Consider the following 12294-nt stretch of genomic DNA (forward strand, 5'->3'; position numbering starts at 1 on the left):
ATATTAGCAGAAACATTCATATAATAATATAGTATGATTGTAGATGTTGTTTTATAAAAAACGCTAATACCCCTAAGAATAAATGAATGTCAGTATTAACGTTTACATTCTTCAAGATGTTCATATAATATTTTGTTCACATTTTTTTTATGTCTATAATAGACATTAAGTTCTATTATAATATGTCTGTAATAGAATTTCAAATTTTCCTAAAATAGGCTACGGTTTCCCACGTGATGGAACCTTAAATATGTAAGATTATAATTTAAATTGTATGTTGAAAAATTGATAATTTTATATTTTAAAATAACAAGAACTTGAGGATCACTGAGAAGAATGGCAAGGGTAAACGAGAACCACTGTTTGGAATTCCTAAGTACTTGGTCGACAGTCTTACATTTCAGAGTTAGTGGAGCAACGTTAAATGTAGTATTGGTATGTGTTACTCTACAAGTTGTCTCTTGAATCAACAGGTAGATTAAGTAGAGTTTCTTTAAAATTAATTAAATTATCTTTTCTTGAACATGAATCAGTGAAAAATGTATCGATACAGGGAAAAGAGAGCTCAAACTAAGGATAGCCAGTGAAAAAAGATTATATTTTTGAAAGCGTCTGTGAAGTATACGAAGAAATTCCTTGCATTCCAACGTTGGTCCAGGGTCTCGCGAGGCCAGCATCTAGATGAGAATGTTACTTTTGTGATTACTCATTCGGTGACATCTGAGGAATGTGGTAAGCAAATTTCTTTCCTCCTACACTTTACAGTCTTGTTCTTTTTACTATATTTTTACAGTAATACTTTCTTTAAATTTCAGTATTATCGTCATTTTTATCGTCTTACTTCCCGTTAAGTACTGACACATTACAAACGTAGTACCTGTTGCCATCAATTCAAATATGATTTAAATATACAAAATTTTTATCAATGAAAAATTTATAAAATTGTTTGTTTAAAATGGACAAAATTGTTGTACGAATTTATTTTAATGTTTTTAAAAATATTTTAACAGTTTTTTCTTTCTGTTTGTTATATAGAAGAATTTCTACACTGTGGCATGTGTGGCATAGGTTGACAGAAAGATAAGGTGCTGGATAATCCAAATGGATAACACAAGCCCATTATGGCCCAGCATCTGCAGACGCAACATCAACACGAATTTTTACCACTTTGCGATGTACTATTCAATATAATATCTCTTGCTTCATATTTTTGTGACGTTGTTTTTGACTTTGCAATGGTATATGCTCTTGCGCATCATTCTATTGCTCCTCCAATTCTTTTTCCCTTGAGTATTATTCTTATAGCAACATCATTAATTATTTCTCAGGTCAGTATTTTATCTTAACAATCTTTATTTATTATAAGCAATCTATTTGTATTTCTTATTGTTAATTTCAGATTATTAGTATACGATGGTATTTATGGGGTGCCAGAGGCAAATTAACTGGTAATACTATATCAGATTGTAATGAGAAAAAGGAAAGTAATAATTGGACGGTATGGTGTGTCTTATTACTTCATTCCACTCAAGTAGGAGTATTGTGGAGATACTTCAAATTATTTATTCCAGTTAATTTAACTTATGTCAAACACGAGGTAAGAAGTAATAGGAAAACAATTCAAGCATTTTAATTCTTACCAAATTTATATCTTTACATTAGGTGAGAGAACTTTGCGTATTACGCCTTATTCATGCGTTCTGCGAGGCCGCGCCAATGTTACTCTTGCAATTATATCTATTATCCATTGGGGTCAACAATGAATCAAATACAGATGTTGGTAAAGAGAAAGAAACTGAAAGCAGAGACAGTGACAAACTGGCGAAATTGACTGCGGTATCTGCTGGTCTATCTTTGTGGAGTGTATGTTGGGCAGTTGCTAGTTTTAGTAAGGGTGCAGCGCGTCTTCGTAATTTAGAGCGTTTGGTACTTACATGGCTAGGTGTGCTGGCACAACTAGCATGGCGTTTGGGAACCGTAAGCGCTAGAGTAGGAGTATTGGTAGCATATGCTTCACTCTACGGTGGACAGTGGCTCTTAATTGTCATGGCATTACATTGGCTATCAATGTTGATGTGGCTACTGCTTACTCCGGATGGTCTTTTTCACGGTGGTGAACATTTACCTATTATAAGGAAAACATTTTTAGCCTCGCTTCTTGCGTTTGTCTACATATTTGCATACGTAAATTTGCACGAAACGAATCATCGTCAGAAAATGGTAAGTTTTCAATCTATGTATATACATAATATGCTGAAGTAATACTTTAAATGATAAAAGATTTTTGTAAGTAAGCTTAATATGTTTGGACAGGTAATTTTTTATACAGTGATGTTCTTGGAAAACAGTCTGCTCATAGGTGTGTGGATAGTGGGTATCAATAGAAGCGATCTCCTTCCACACCAACACCACCCAAACCCTGTAACTTTAGTACTTACATTTTTAGCTTTATTCTTTGGTGGTATGTTTTTCATGGGTCTTTATTATAGGTAACTATAGAAGTAATTGGCTTTATCCGTTCAGTTTTATGAAACGTACATTTTATTGGTATTAATCATTGCTAACTTTATATTTTACTTCAGGTTTTTTCACGTACGAAGATTGAGGTATGAAGCGGGTGGTAGAATGACAGCTTCAAATCTAACAGCTTTGTCAAATCAGGTAAAAAAAAAAAAAAAAGAAAATAAAGGTAAACAATATCTGACAAAAATGACTGTTAATACAACGATGAAATAATATATTTGTAGGATAATTTGGAAGAGAAACAAATAGAATACTCAGAGGAGAAAAAAGTAAACGCAAATGTAGGAGTGAGAAGAGTTAAATTGAGTAACGGTGGCATACCAGGGGTATTTAACTGTCGTTTTGCTAATCCAGCTGTAGTTAATCCGAATCGTAAGAAAAAGAAACCAACTACATTCGTACCTCCACCGCCGCCACAATCACAAGCTGAAGCTGTAACGACTTCTATAAATACACTAGGAGATACGAAACAATGGCTTGGTGTAAATAATAATTCACGTCAATTAATACCATTCTGGAAAAAGTCCGTAAATTCTAGTGTAATCTTGGTAATACAAAATTATTTTATTAATAAAGATAAGAGGAATGTGATGAATTATCGTCTTTCCTTTAACTTATATTCAGATATTCATTATTTTGAGGTAGAGTGATCACTCAAACGAGCAAAAAATCGGAGTAGATGTTGGAACAACTGGATCCCTGAGTGTTAATTTGATAAGAGAGAAACTTCAAGAAAAAAAACAACAGCAACTGCGAGAATTAAGAGCTATCCAAGAAGAGATCAAAGAAGGAAAATTATTTCCTCCACCCTCAGCTTCGGCATCCTCATTCTCATCGTCACCTGCATCGAATCAACAACCACCACCTAATACAAAATTACACACTTCTCCTAGTTCTCCTTTATTTACATCTGCACCGATCACTTCGGGTGATCAAAATGGTGGAATAACGTTATCCTCATGGCCACCGGTAAAAATGCATTGTCTTCTACCTCCACCACCTTCCTCCTCCTATTATCCAAACGTCCATCCTTCGAATTCATGGAGAACGACGCAGAGAGAAAGAGCGGATACACCGGAAATCTTGCTCGCACCACGTTGTCTTCCTCATCATTACTCTCATTGGCCACCTTCCACCCACATTAATCATCGGTAATTAAAAAATAAAGTATAAAAGTTGGAATACAGTATATACATATATGTTATAAAATAAATAATGAATAAATCGAAGATTACGTTTAAGCCAAAACGGTGGAGAAGAAAGTTCCAAGGGCGAAGGAGAAATTGAAGGAGAAATAAGCGATATGGAGGGTAGTCAAGTATCGTTACCACGAAGCTATACTCTTCCTCGCGAATTTAAATACAATCATCCAAATAATATTGCCAGAGATCGAGAACGACGAGTAGGAAGTAGTAAGGTGACATCTTCACGTTTTTATTTACCTTCTACCAATAGCTCTGATGGTAGGTATTTTTTCAAACTGTACTAAAATTTATAATTATATCTTATGAAATGTATTACGTCAATTTGTTTCTCAGGTGATGTAGATAGTGCGGATAACGAAGATGAAACAGATTCCGAGGTACATTTTCGTATGAAGAACAATCACAGGCATAATACTAATGGTGAAACACAGCAGCAGCAACAGCAACAGCAACGATATATATTCGAAGATAGTAACAAAAATGAATTCTTGCACTCTAATTCAGACTCTGTGTCGGCTGTTATCATTTCTGGGAATTCATATCTGAGTAACTCTCAAGGATTGTTGCGACCAAGTCAATTATTCAGAAACAGGGTTAAACACGAAACGAAGCTTTGAAGTTTCTAAGTGCTTCTATTAAGAGATTGTATAATAGCTAATTGAAGATCTGAAACAAAAAAGACTGTATGTGATCTATTTTTATAAAATTTATACTTTTTTTAATCGAGATTGACATTCCTAGGGTGCAGAGCATGTTTGTACATAAAGTAACAACGAAGCAACGAAGTAACATTTTTTAAATAGCACCGTTTCATTTGTTCCTTGTAAATGATGGGGAAACCATGTACAAATTTAATATGTGTCGATTTACCAGGTATGTTTATTTAAATAATCAGTTTTACAATTTAAGAACTTAGGATTCAAAATAATTAATTTTAGTATTTTACTTATTATACAAATTCTTTTTCAATAAATTATTTGTTTTCGCAATTGTATCGTATAAAAAAAAATACATAGCCTAAAAACTGTAAACAATATCACTTTTTTATACTTGAATATTTGAATTTATTGTATTTTTTATCAGTTAGGAATTTTTTAGTTAAAATTACAATCTTACACATGTAGCAAAAATATTTATTATGAACTGTTTAATTTATTGATAGCTACAATTAAATAAACCGAAATGAATATACAATACAAATGATATAAGATACTTTATACGTGTATCTTTTTGTATTGTATATGGCATATTTTCATGTCTATTAAAACTATACAAATCAGTAGTTATGTACAACAAAATCGTTATATAAAAACCATTTACATCTGTATAAAGAATTTATAAATTTATATGTTGTGCAATACCAGTTTGTTGATAAAAAAATACTGATCTTTGTGCTGACATAACTATTTCATAAAGTAATAGTACGATATATATACAATAAAAGTTAACAAGGAACAATAATGAAAGTATCATATTTTTGATACTTTGATTGAATTCAGATACCTTTTAAAGAATAATTTCATTCTTAAAATTTCTTGTAAGTTCTTTGTGCGGTAAGACGATAGAATTTAATATAATTTTCTCAGCTGCTAAACGTACACTAGTACCTGAAATGTAAATAATGTAGCATTATCTTTCTTTTTAAATCGTTTTTTAAATTAATACATTACTTACCGAGAATTGTTATAGAAGGATTGAGCTTGCCATTAGTATTAAATAGGGGCAAGTTTTCCATTTTTGTAAATGGCTTGTCAGGATTAGGATCACATGGTGTTCCCTCTATGCGCGCCCATTCACCTACATAGCTGCTTTTCCCAACTATGCTATGTAAAACAATAGAATGTGCTTGGATGTGCGCATTAGCTAATATAATTGACTCTCTTAATCTAACACCAGGAGCAATAACAGCATTTGGACCTATGCTCACATTTGGACCCAACTGTAAATAATGTTTTCCAATTTATATCCAATGTACATAGTTTAAAATTACAAAAATAACAGATATTTCTTTACCACTGCTGTTGAATGTACAGTAGCTGAAGGATGAATATATACATCACCAATAATCTGACATGGTCCATTAACTGTAGTAGCAAGGCGGCTTGGATGTTTTGCTTTATAAAGAGCCAAATAATGTCGATTAGCATATATAGCGGAACCTGCTGTTTTAACCTGTGACCACCATCTCAGAACAGGTAAGGCAAATAAACGGCCAGTTCCGGCTAGACGTGTTAATATATCTTGTTCAAAAGATATATGAGCTGGATCTTTACCATTACCATTGAATTGTCTATAAAATAATTTTACATTGCAGCATTTACATCTGAACAAATAAGTTTTAAGAGGTCTTACGTAAAATTCTCTTGATGTTGTCCTGCATAAAATGCATCAGCCATAGTTTGGAAAATATCTAATGAAGCAAGATAAATTCCACAGTTTATTAGAGGTGAAACAAATGTTGATGGTTTCTCCACATAGTGAGCAACTACTCCTTCTTTATCCAGAACCATGCATCCATAATTCAAAGACTGCTGTCTTGTTGCTTCCGTGGCCATGATAGTTAACAGTGCCTGTTTCTCTGTATGGAATTCAACTATTTCTTGCAAAGCAAAATCAGCACAGACATCACCATTCATTACAAAGAAATATGTAGGACCACCGGAGCGTATTTGATCACGGAAATGATACAAGCCTCCTGCAGTTCCCAAAGGTGTAAATTCTTGAAGATACCTGATGATTATATTATAAGTGCTTGCCATTTCTTGAATGAATTGAGATAAATCGCTGGCAAGGTACGATCCAATTATTAATATTTCATTAAGATTCTTCACCTTTGAACATGCTTCTATGTGGTGCTGAATCATTGGCAATCCAGCAATTGGAAATAATGGTTTTGGTATATCCAAAGAAAGAGGTCTAAATCTGGTTCCTAAAACATATGTTATTATGAAGCATTATAGAGTCAGTTGTTATCATTTGTTATTCAGCCCACTGAATATCAAATATGTTAGCAATTATGTTTAAGGTTATATTGTTTTATAGATTGTAACAATAATGTTAGAAATTAATTGTAATATGAGATAACAAACCTTTTGAAGGACCTCCAATTAGTATGACACATTTTAGTATCATTTTTCTAAATTATACAAATTTTATTATGATTTTAAAGAACTTTTGTATTACAATGATAAAAGTAAATTGCTGATAGATTTAGGAACACCTTAAAATTTTCCAGTTCATGAATTCCAGTTCATTAAACAGGATAAGATAAGAGCTAGAATTTCCTGGCAAAGAACAGTAGAGCAAACTTAAACAAACCCGGATAAGAAATTCTATGATTGGCAAATGAGTAGATGTATACAATTATTATACAAAATATGCAAAATAAAAGAATCTTTAGAATATAAATAAATGAAATAAAATTCATACAATTAGGCATAATATTTTTATTGGATTTTAATAAAATAAAAATACAAAAAATGAGATTCCACAGCATAAGAAAGTAGTTTAACAACTGCTACAGTCTTTATAAACTAAAAAACAATTTGTATAATATTAATAATTGGAAATAGATACTGTTCATGTTGTTCAATATTTGCAATTATATATTATATAAAAATATATTATTGCTTAGGCTATCTCACAATACTGTAGGAACACAGTTCACACAAATGTGTCTATACGAGTAATTCGTTTAAGAAAATTATCAAACATTTACATTATAGGCCAGGCGCTACTAGATTTAATAATTTCATAGCAAATTCAAATCCGAGAAAGCATGCTGCATTTGCCGGGAATGCACGAAGCATCACAGGTATACATCCTTTGTAAAGTGCTTTTGGTCCTTCTTCTTTCATTAAAACTATAAAGGCGTCGCGAATTCCACGTTTGAAAGTTCCCTCAGGAGCTGGAACAGAATGAATAAAATTAAAAATAATATTCATTCATATTAGTCATAAAGAAAAGATAATAATATAAAATGTTTTGAACGATACATACCACTTTGTAGACGACTTTTTAATACATCAGGTGGCATTCCAACAATCCAGTTAGCGATACCAGCAAAACCACCAGCTAAAATTGTAGCTCCTATTCCTAGTTTACCTCCTTCAGGAGTCATCCAATTTTTCAAACATTCATATGTCATAAAATACATTCCACTGGCAGGAATATCTGAAAATTTGAATAAAAAGTTATCAGGAAAGAAAAAAAGGTCCACCTGAATCTGTGTAATCAAAACATGGTATGGAAACGTTATTTATAATTATAAAACAAGAATAATGTGTGTAGGTTGCTAGATAGGAAGCATCCTGTTTGATAGGAAACATCAAGGCAGATAGATAACACTTAACAAAATTCAGTTTCCTTCAAACCAGCGTACCATCAGTGGTTTTAAGTTCTACTTTTCTTCAATCTTTAAATTTTAAGGAAACTATGGCGGTTATTCTAATTCTTTTTCTTACTCTGTTGGTACATAATTCTTTTCTTTATTTAAAATATACATAGATGCAAAATGACAAAACATTTATCTTATAGTATACTTAAATTCGGTACAATATGTTATTAACACACTGAATTTATTTGAAGTAATATCATGTTTAAACTTCATTGAAAAAATATGTGTTTAGAATGAGTGCTTTGGACAAATAATCGATATTGGCAATGTTTGGGAAGTAAAATGTCCACCAGGATGTTCTTGCGAGGTTCAAAAATTTGCCGATTTATCTTTACACCGATGGATCAGAGCAACTCAAGATCAGGTATGATTACTAATTTACCCTTCTTTTCTTGCAGGAGAATTTAACAGACTTTTTTCTTTAACTAGAACTTAACCAGTGATGACAATTTTGAATTTGGTTTAAATCCTGACCATTCTATCTTTTCTGAATTTCTGAAAGTAGCAATCTGTGTCGTCGCTGAAGACCATGAAGAACTTTTAGAAAAACTTCCATCAGATATACAGGTCGTTATTATAAAACTGAACACTGTATCGTTTTAATGAATTGTAGGCACGAAGAGACGATAATAAAATATATCCTTCTTCTAGGTATTTACAATACTTCAGTCTGGTATGGGAGACTTTGAGATTCTTTTACAGTCTACAACGTTTCAACGATTCACAGATTTAATATCATTAGATATACAAGGCATAGATTACAATGAAGCAACAGGAAAGAATTTAAATATTGAACAGAAGAAACAAGGAGGAATTATGTTGTCTGTAGATTCTTTGTATCCATTAGGTTTGAATCTTCTTTACTTGAATCTAGAACGAGTGAAACTAACCAGCTTGAGTCCAACGAAAAAAAATAAAGCCAATCTCGTAATTAAACCAATGAATACAGTTACCAAAAATGAAAATCGAAACAAGGAACTACTGAATAATACTAGTCAAAGTACAGGACACAGATTAATATTGTTAAGTCAACAAAATAATGGAGAAAGTGACGACAAAGAAATACTTCCTTACGACGTTTATAAACAAGAAATGGAAGGTTACAGAGAAACTATGGGACTTTTCACTGGTTTAGGAGCTTTAACTCATTTAAGAGTTTATGATTGTGACTTGAAAGATATATCATGGCATATGTTTGACGGTTTGGATAGTCTTGTTCAGCTTTCACTAGAAAGGAACAATTTGAAATTTATTCCAGAATTTTGTTTCTATGGTACACCTAATTTAAAAGTACTTTCACTCGCAAGAAATCAATTGTTAACCCTTAAAAGCATTGACTTAGCTGGTTTGCTGATGCTCGAGGATCTTGATCTAAGAGGGAATAATCTAACATTTTTATCAGAATTATCTTTTCCACCTTTTCCAATGTTGAAAGTTGCAGATTTTCGGGAAAATCCTTTGGATTCTATATTTCCAAGGTATTTAAATAATTCACTGAAAAATAAATTGTTTTATGTAATAATAAGATATGCAATTATCTTTTGATTTTAGTACTTTCGAAATTATGAATACAACGCTAAAACTCTATCTCGGAGGTGAAGATTCAAAGCTATATTTACAAAAGAATTCCTTTCTTGGACTATATCAACTTCAAATCTTACACTTATATAATTTAGAAATACCAGTCCTGGAACGCTTTGTACTTCAAGGGATGCCAGAGTTATTTGAATTAAAAGCACGTGGAAATATTTCAAGCATTGAATTCGACGCGTTTGTAGATTTGATCAAACTAGTATATCTCGATCTGAGTCATTGTTATATTCGTAAAATATCCATGGATGCCTTTTATGGATTAGAAAATGTTAAACGTATAGATTTATCAAACAACGAGCTAGAGTCTATTCCACCTGGTTTGTTTGGGGTACAACAGCAGAAGCAGCTTAAAGAAGTTATCCTATCGAAAAATAAACTGACTTCGCTACCCCTGGAATTTTTCAAAATGTTACGCGGACCATATGAACAACCACAATTAGCAACTATCAGACTAGATGGTAATCCATGGGACTGTACTTGTTCCATGACTACATGGAACCCTCAATTGGCAAGTGCAATGAATTTCTTTTACTTAGCTTTTAAGAAGTGTAGCGTTAAAGCATTAATTTTATTAAACTTTAAAATAGGTCAGTAGATTACGTGAAACTGCACCAAGATGCTCAACACCAAAAAGGTTGCAAAATTGGGGAGTTTTTCACGCGTTACGCAAAGGTGGTTTGCAATGCAGAAGATTAAATAGAAGACATTTAAAAAAATCCTCAATAAGAAAAACTAATTATGAAGATAATATTATCAGTTAGTAAATATATATTTTTTTAATTACAATTAATTAATGTATGTGTATAAAAGAAGAAGCAAAATTAAACAATTCAGCTTTCAATTTCTACAAAGTGAGGATTCGGCGACAGAAGAATGTAATTTTACGTACCTCTCAATAGAGTAGCGCAGGTACCTTTATAAATACTTCTTATTCCTCCTTCTTTATAAAGTTGTTTCGCACAATCAACTGGTCCTTTATACTTTGGGTTTACATCAGATTGTTGTATCTGTAGAAGGCACTTTATTCTTTCACCAGGTGCCATTATAATGGTTGTAAAAATGCCACTAAATGCCCCAGCATAAAATAATTTCAAAGGTGTTAATTGTTCATTATCTGATTTCCTAATTAACTGTTTACCAAGTCCATATCCATAAAAACTTATAGCAAATATTGGAGCTACTCCACATAAAGGAGCGCCCATACCTAAAAGAAAAAACATTACAAAGAATGATACATTTTTTTTTTTTTTATTGTTTGCTACAATTAAAAAAAAAATCAGTTTTCTTCAAAGTGTAACTGTCTAAAACATTTCATGTATGCCAGATAAAGCCAAGTTGATTGCTTTTAATTATATTTTACAGCACATAAATTATCTAACTGCTATGAGATATATTATTTATACAAACCCTTATATAAACCACGTATTCCCTCTTTTGCTATTGTTTTTCTGGTACAATCCAATGTTCCACTATATAAGGGTAATTCATTTGGGGCTGGTACAGCCATAGTTTGGAGACGTACCTATTGGAAGAAAATTTCTAATTACAGCATTTATTATTATGCTAAAGTTTAAAAGAATAATTCAAATAAAAAATATAATAAAAATGTCTTAAATAAGGATTAAAAAAAAGCTATATTTTTCAACCTGAAAATTTTGATTTATGGTTCTATTAGTTTCAGAATGACATTAGTATAAATTGTTTTTATTACAATGAGTTGCAACAGTATATAAATTGTAACAAAGACAATATTTAATAACAATGAATGTAGATAATAATTAATTCAAAAATGCAAAGATTTATAAAAACATAGATAGACAAAATAAAATTTATGGACAAAACTAAATATTATCTGCACACACATTTTACCTAACATTTCCATTATTAGAGCCAGTCCTCTTCAGGGAAAAAGTATTTCAATCCTAAATAAGATTTAATAATCCTATTTGGATTAGGTACAGCTGAAAAACGGGGGATGATCTTTTACATTGAACCTTATAGCTACTTTCATTCTACCCGATACTTCTGTTTATTTGTTACAATTTAAAAAGTAATAAAAATATACTTTCTATTTTTTCATAAAAAATAAAATTACAAGCATTGAATTAAAGCCTATTGTTAATATACATTTTGTATGTTATTGACAAATGAGTGGTTTTTGGTCCACAGTTATATGCTAGTAAACAAAGTAATCAATGTATTAAATCAATCAATTAATGTAACCTTACTTTTATTGTGTCTAGAGGATGTCCTGATACAACAGTACATATTCCACCAAAACCTCCACTTAAAAAATATTTAACTGGACTCTCTGCATCTCCCATTTTAAGGTAATTTGTTTAATAAATTTTAGTATTGTTTAAAAGTCAAGGTATGAAAATCAGTTCATCAGGTGGCTAGTCTAATTCAGTCCAATTACAGAGTTCTGTCCTGAACTTGAACCTAAATAAAAAATAAACATAGTGGATATACAAATGTAGATCATAAATTAAATAATTTATTACAATGATTGCAATTGACAGGTATTTTCATTTTTAATTCAATTTTAACTTTAATTCTATTTTCAGTTCATTGTTT

General features: G+C 31.5%; 4 protein-coding genes across 10 annotated transcripts; 2 read left to right on the forward strand and 2 right to left on the reverse strand.

Annotated features, from left to right (window-relative positions):
* Positions 1-293: 293 nt before the first annotated feature.
* LOC117609451 (uncharacterized) lies at positions 294-4647 on the forward strand. 5 transcript variants are annotated; one of them, XM_034335811.2, is made up of 11 exons: positions 294-435; positions 554-732; positions 1036-1328; positions 1400-1597; positions 1663-2220; positions 2314-2489; positions 2583-2661; positions 2748-3071; positions 3169-3674; positions 3754-3986; positions 4062-4647. In XM_034335811.2, exons 3-11 carry the CDS (start codon positions 1122-1124, stop codon positions 4343-4345), a joined length of 2565 nt encoding a protein of 854 aa, XP_034191702.1. In that variant the 5' UTR covers positions 294-435; positions 554-732; positions 1036-1121; the 3' UTR covers positions 4346-4647. The 5 variants fall into 5 exon arrangements, 4 of the variants coding, with proteins under 4 accessions (XP_034191702.1, XP_034191701.1, XP_034191700.1 ...); XM_034335810.2 differs by having other exon boundaries at positions 297-435; positions 534-732; XM_034335809.2 differs by having other exon boundaries at positions 347-473.
* A 421-nt stretch (positions 4648-5068) lies between these two features.
* On the reverse strand, positions 5069-7000 carry Gmppa (GDP-mannose pyrophosphorylase A). Its single transcript, XM_034335859.2, has 5 exons — positions 6818-7000; positions 6081-6657; positions 5742-6018; positions 5403-5667; positions 5069-5335 (listed from the first exon to the last, which is right to left on the reverse strand). Exons 1-5 carry the CDS (start codon positions 6858-6860, stop codon positions 5235-5237), a joined length of 1263 nt encoding a protein of 420 aa, XP_034191750.1. The 5' UTR covers positions 6861-7000; the 3' UTR covers positions 5069-5234.
* A 301-nt stretch (positions 7001-7301) lies between these two features.
* colt (carnitine/acylcarnitine carrier protein colt, mitochondrial) lies at positions 7302-12175 on the reverse strand. Of its 3 annotated transcripts, none has more exons than XM_076689168.1 (6): positions 11946-12137; positions 11580-11678; positions 11125-11239; positions 10607-10921; positions 7728-7901; positions 7302-7635 (listed from the first exon to the last, which is right to left on the reverse strand). In XM_076689168.1, the coding sequence occupies exons 3-6, from the start codon at positions 11222-11224 to the stop codon at positions 7448-7450; spliced, it is 777 nt and encodes a 258-aa protein (XP_076545283.1). In that variant the 5' UTR covers positions 11225-11239; positions 11580-11678; positions 11946-12137; the 3' UTR covers positions 7302-7447. The 3 variants fall into 3 exon arrangements, with proteins under 3 accessions (XP_076545283.1, XP_034191765.2, XP_034191764.2); XM_034335874.2 differs by having other exon boundaries at positions 11587-11678; positions 11946-12136; XM_034335873.2 differs by lacking the exon at positions 11580-11678 and having other exon boundaries at positions 11946-12175.
* On the forward strand, positions 8013-11001 carry LOC143305460 (uncharacterized). Its single transcript, XM_076689166.1, has 6 exons — positions 8013-8198; positions 8357-8488; positions 8554-8691; positions 8776-9602; positions 9676-10225; positions 10305-11001. The coding sequence occupies exons 1-6, from the start codon at positions 8163-8165 to the stop codon at positions 10476-10478; spliced, it is 1857 nt and encodes a 618-aa protein (XP_076545281.1). The 5' UTR covers positions 8013-8162; the 3' UTR covers positions 10479-11001.
* Positions 12176-12294: the final 119 nt, after the last annotated feature.

Source organism: Osmia lignaria, chromosome 7, assembly GCF_051020975.1.
Source record: "Osmia lignaria lignaria isolate PbOS001 chromosome 7, iyOsmLign1, whole genome shotgun sequence".
In the NCBI taxonomy this organism is placed as follows: domain Eukaryota; kingdom Metazoa; phylum Arthropoda; class Insecta; order Hymenoptera; family Megachilidae; genus Osmia; species Osmia lignaria.

What these genes read in the sequence shown, in the direction of transcription:
- colt (XM_034335873.2), bottom strand. Translation starts at nt 12,041, where the DNA reads ATGGGAGATGCAGAGAGTCCAGTTAAATATTTTTTAAGTGGAGGTTTT. An exon ending in AATACGTGGTTTATATAAGG is followed by an intron (nt 10,922 to 11,124) that starts GTTTGTATAAAT and finishes TTTTTCTTTTAG; the next exon opens with GTATGGGCGCTCCTTTATGT. An exon ending in AAAAAGTCGTCTACAAAGTG is followed by an intron (nt 7,636 to 7,727) that starts GTATGTATCGTT and finishes ATTCTGTTCCAG; the next exon opens with CTCCTGAGGGAACTTTCAAA.
- LOC117609451 (XM_034335811.2), top strand. Translation starts at nt 1,122, where the DNA reads ATGGCCCAGCATCTGCAGACGCAACATCAACACGAATTTTTACCACTT. An exon ending in TTCATGGGTCTTTATTATAG is followed by an intron (nt 2,490 to 2,582) that starts GTAACTATAGAA and finishes ATTTTACTTCAG; the next exon opens with GTTTTTTCACGTACGAAGAT. An exon ending in TCCACCCACATTAATCATCG is followed by an intron (nt 3,675 to 3,753) that starts GTAATTAAAAAA and finishes AATAAATCGAAG; the next exon opens with ATTACGTTTAAGCCAAAACG.
- Gmppa (XM_034335859.2), bottom strand. Translation starts at nt 6,860, where the DNA reads ATGATACTAAAATGTGTCATACTAATTGGAGGTCCTTCAAAAG. An exon ending in CTGTACATTCAACAGCAGTG is followed by an intron (nt 5,668 to 5,741) that starts GTAAAGAAATAT and finishes CATTATTTACAG; the next exon opens with TTGGGTCCAAATGTGAGCAT. An exon ending in TCCTTCTATAACAATTCTCG is followed by an intron (nt 5,336 to 5,402) that starts GTAAGTAATGTA and finishes TTTACATTTCAG; the next exon opens with GTACTAGTGTACGTTTAGCA.
- LOC143305460 (XM_076689166.1), top strand. Translation starts at nt 8,163, where the DNA reads ATGGCGGTTATTCTAATTCTTTTTCTTACTCTGTTG. An exon ending in AACTTCCATCAGATATACAG is followed by an intron (nt 8,692 to 8,775) that starts GTCGTTATTATA and finishes TCCTTCTTCTAG; the next exon opens with GTATTTACAATACTTCAGTC. An exon ending in CTACATGGAACCCTCAATTG is followed by an intron (nt 10,226 to 10,304) that starts GCAAGTGCAATG and finishes ACTTTAAAATAG; the next exon opens with GTCAGTAGATTACGTGAAAC.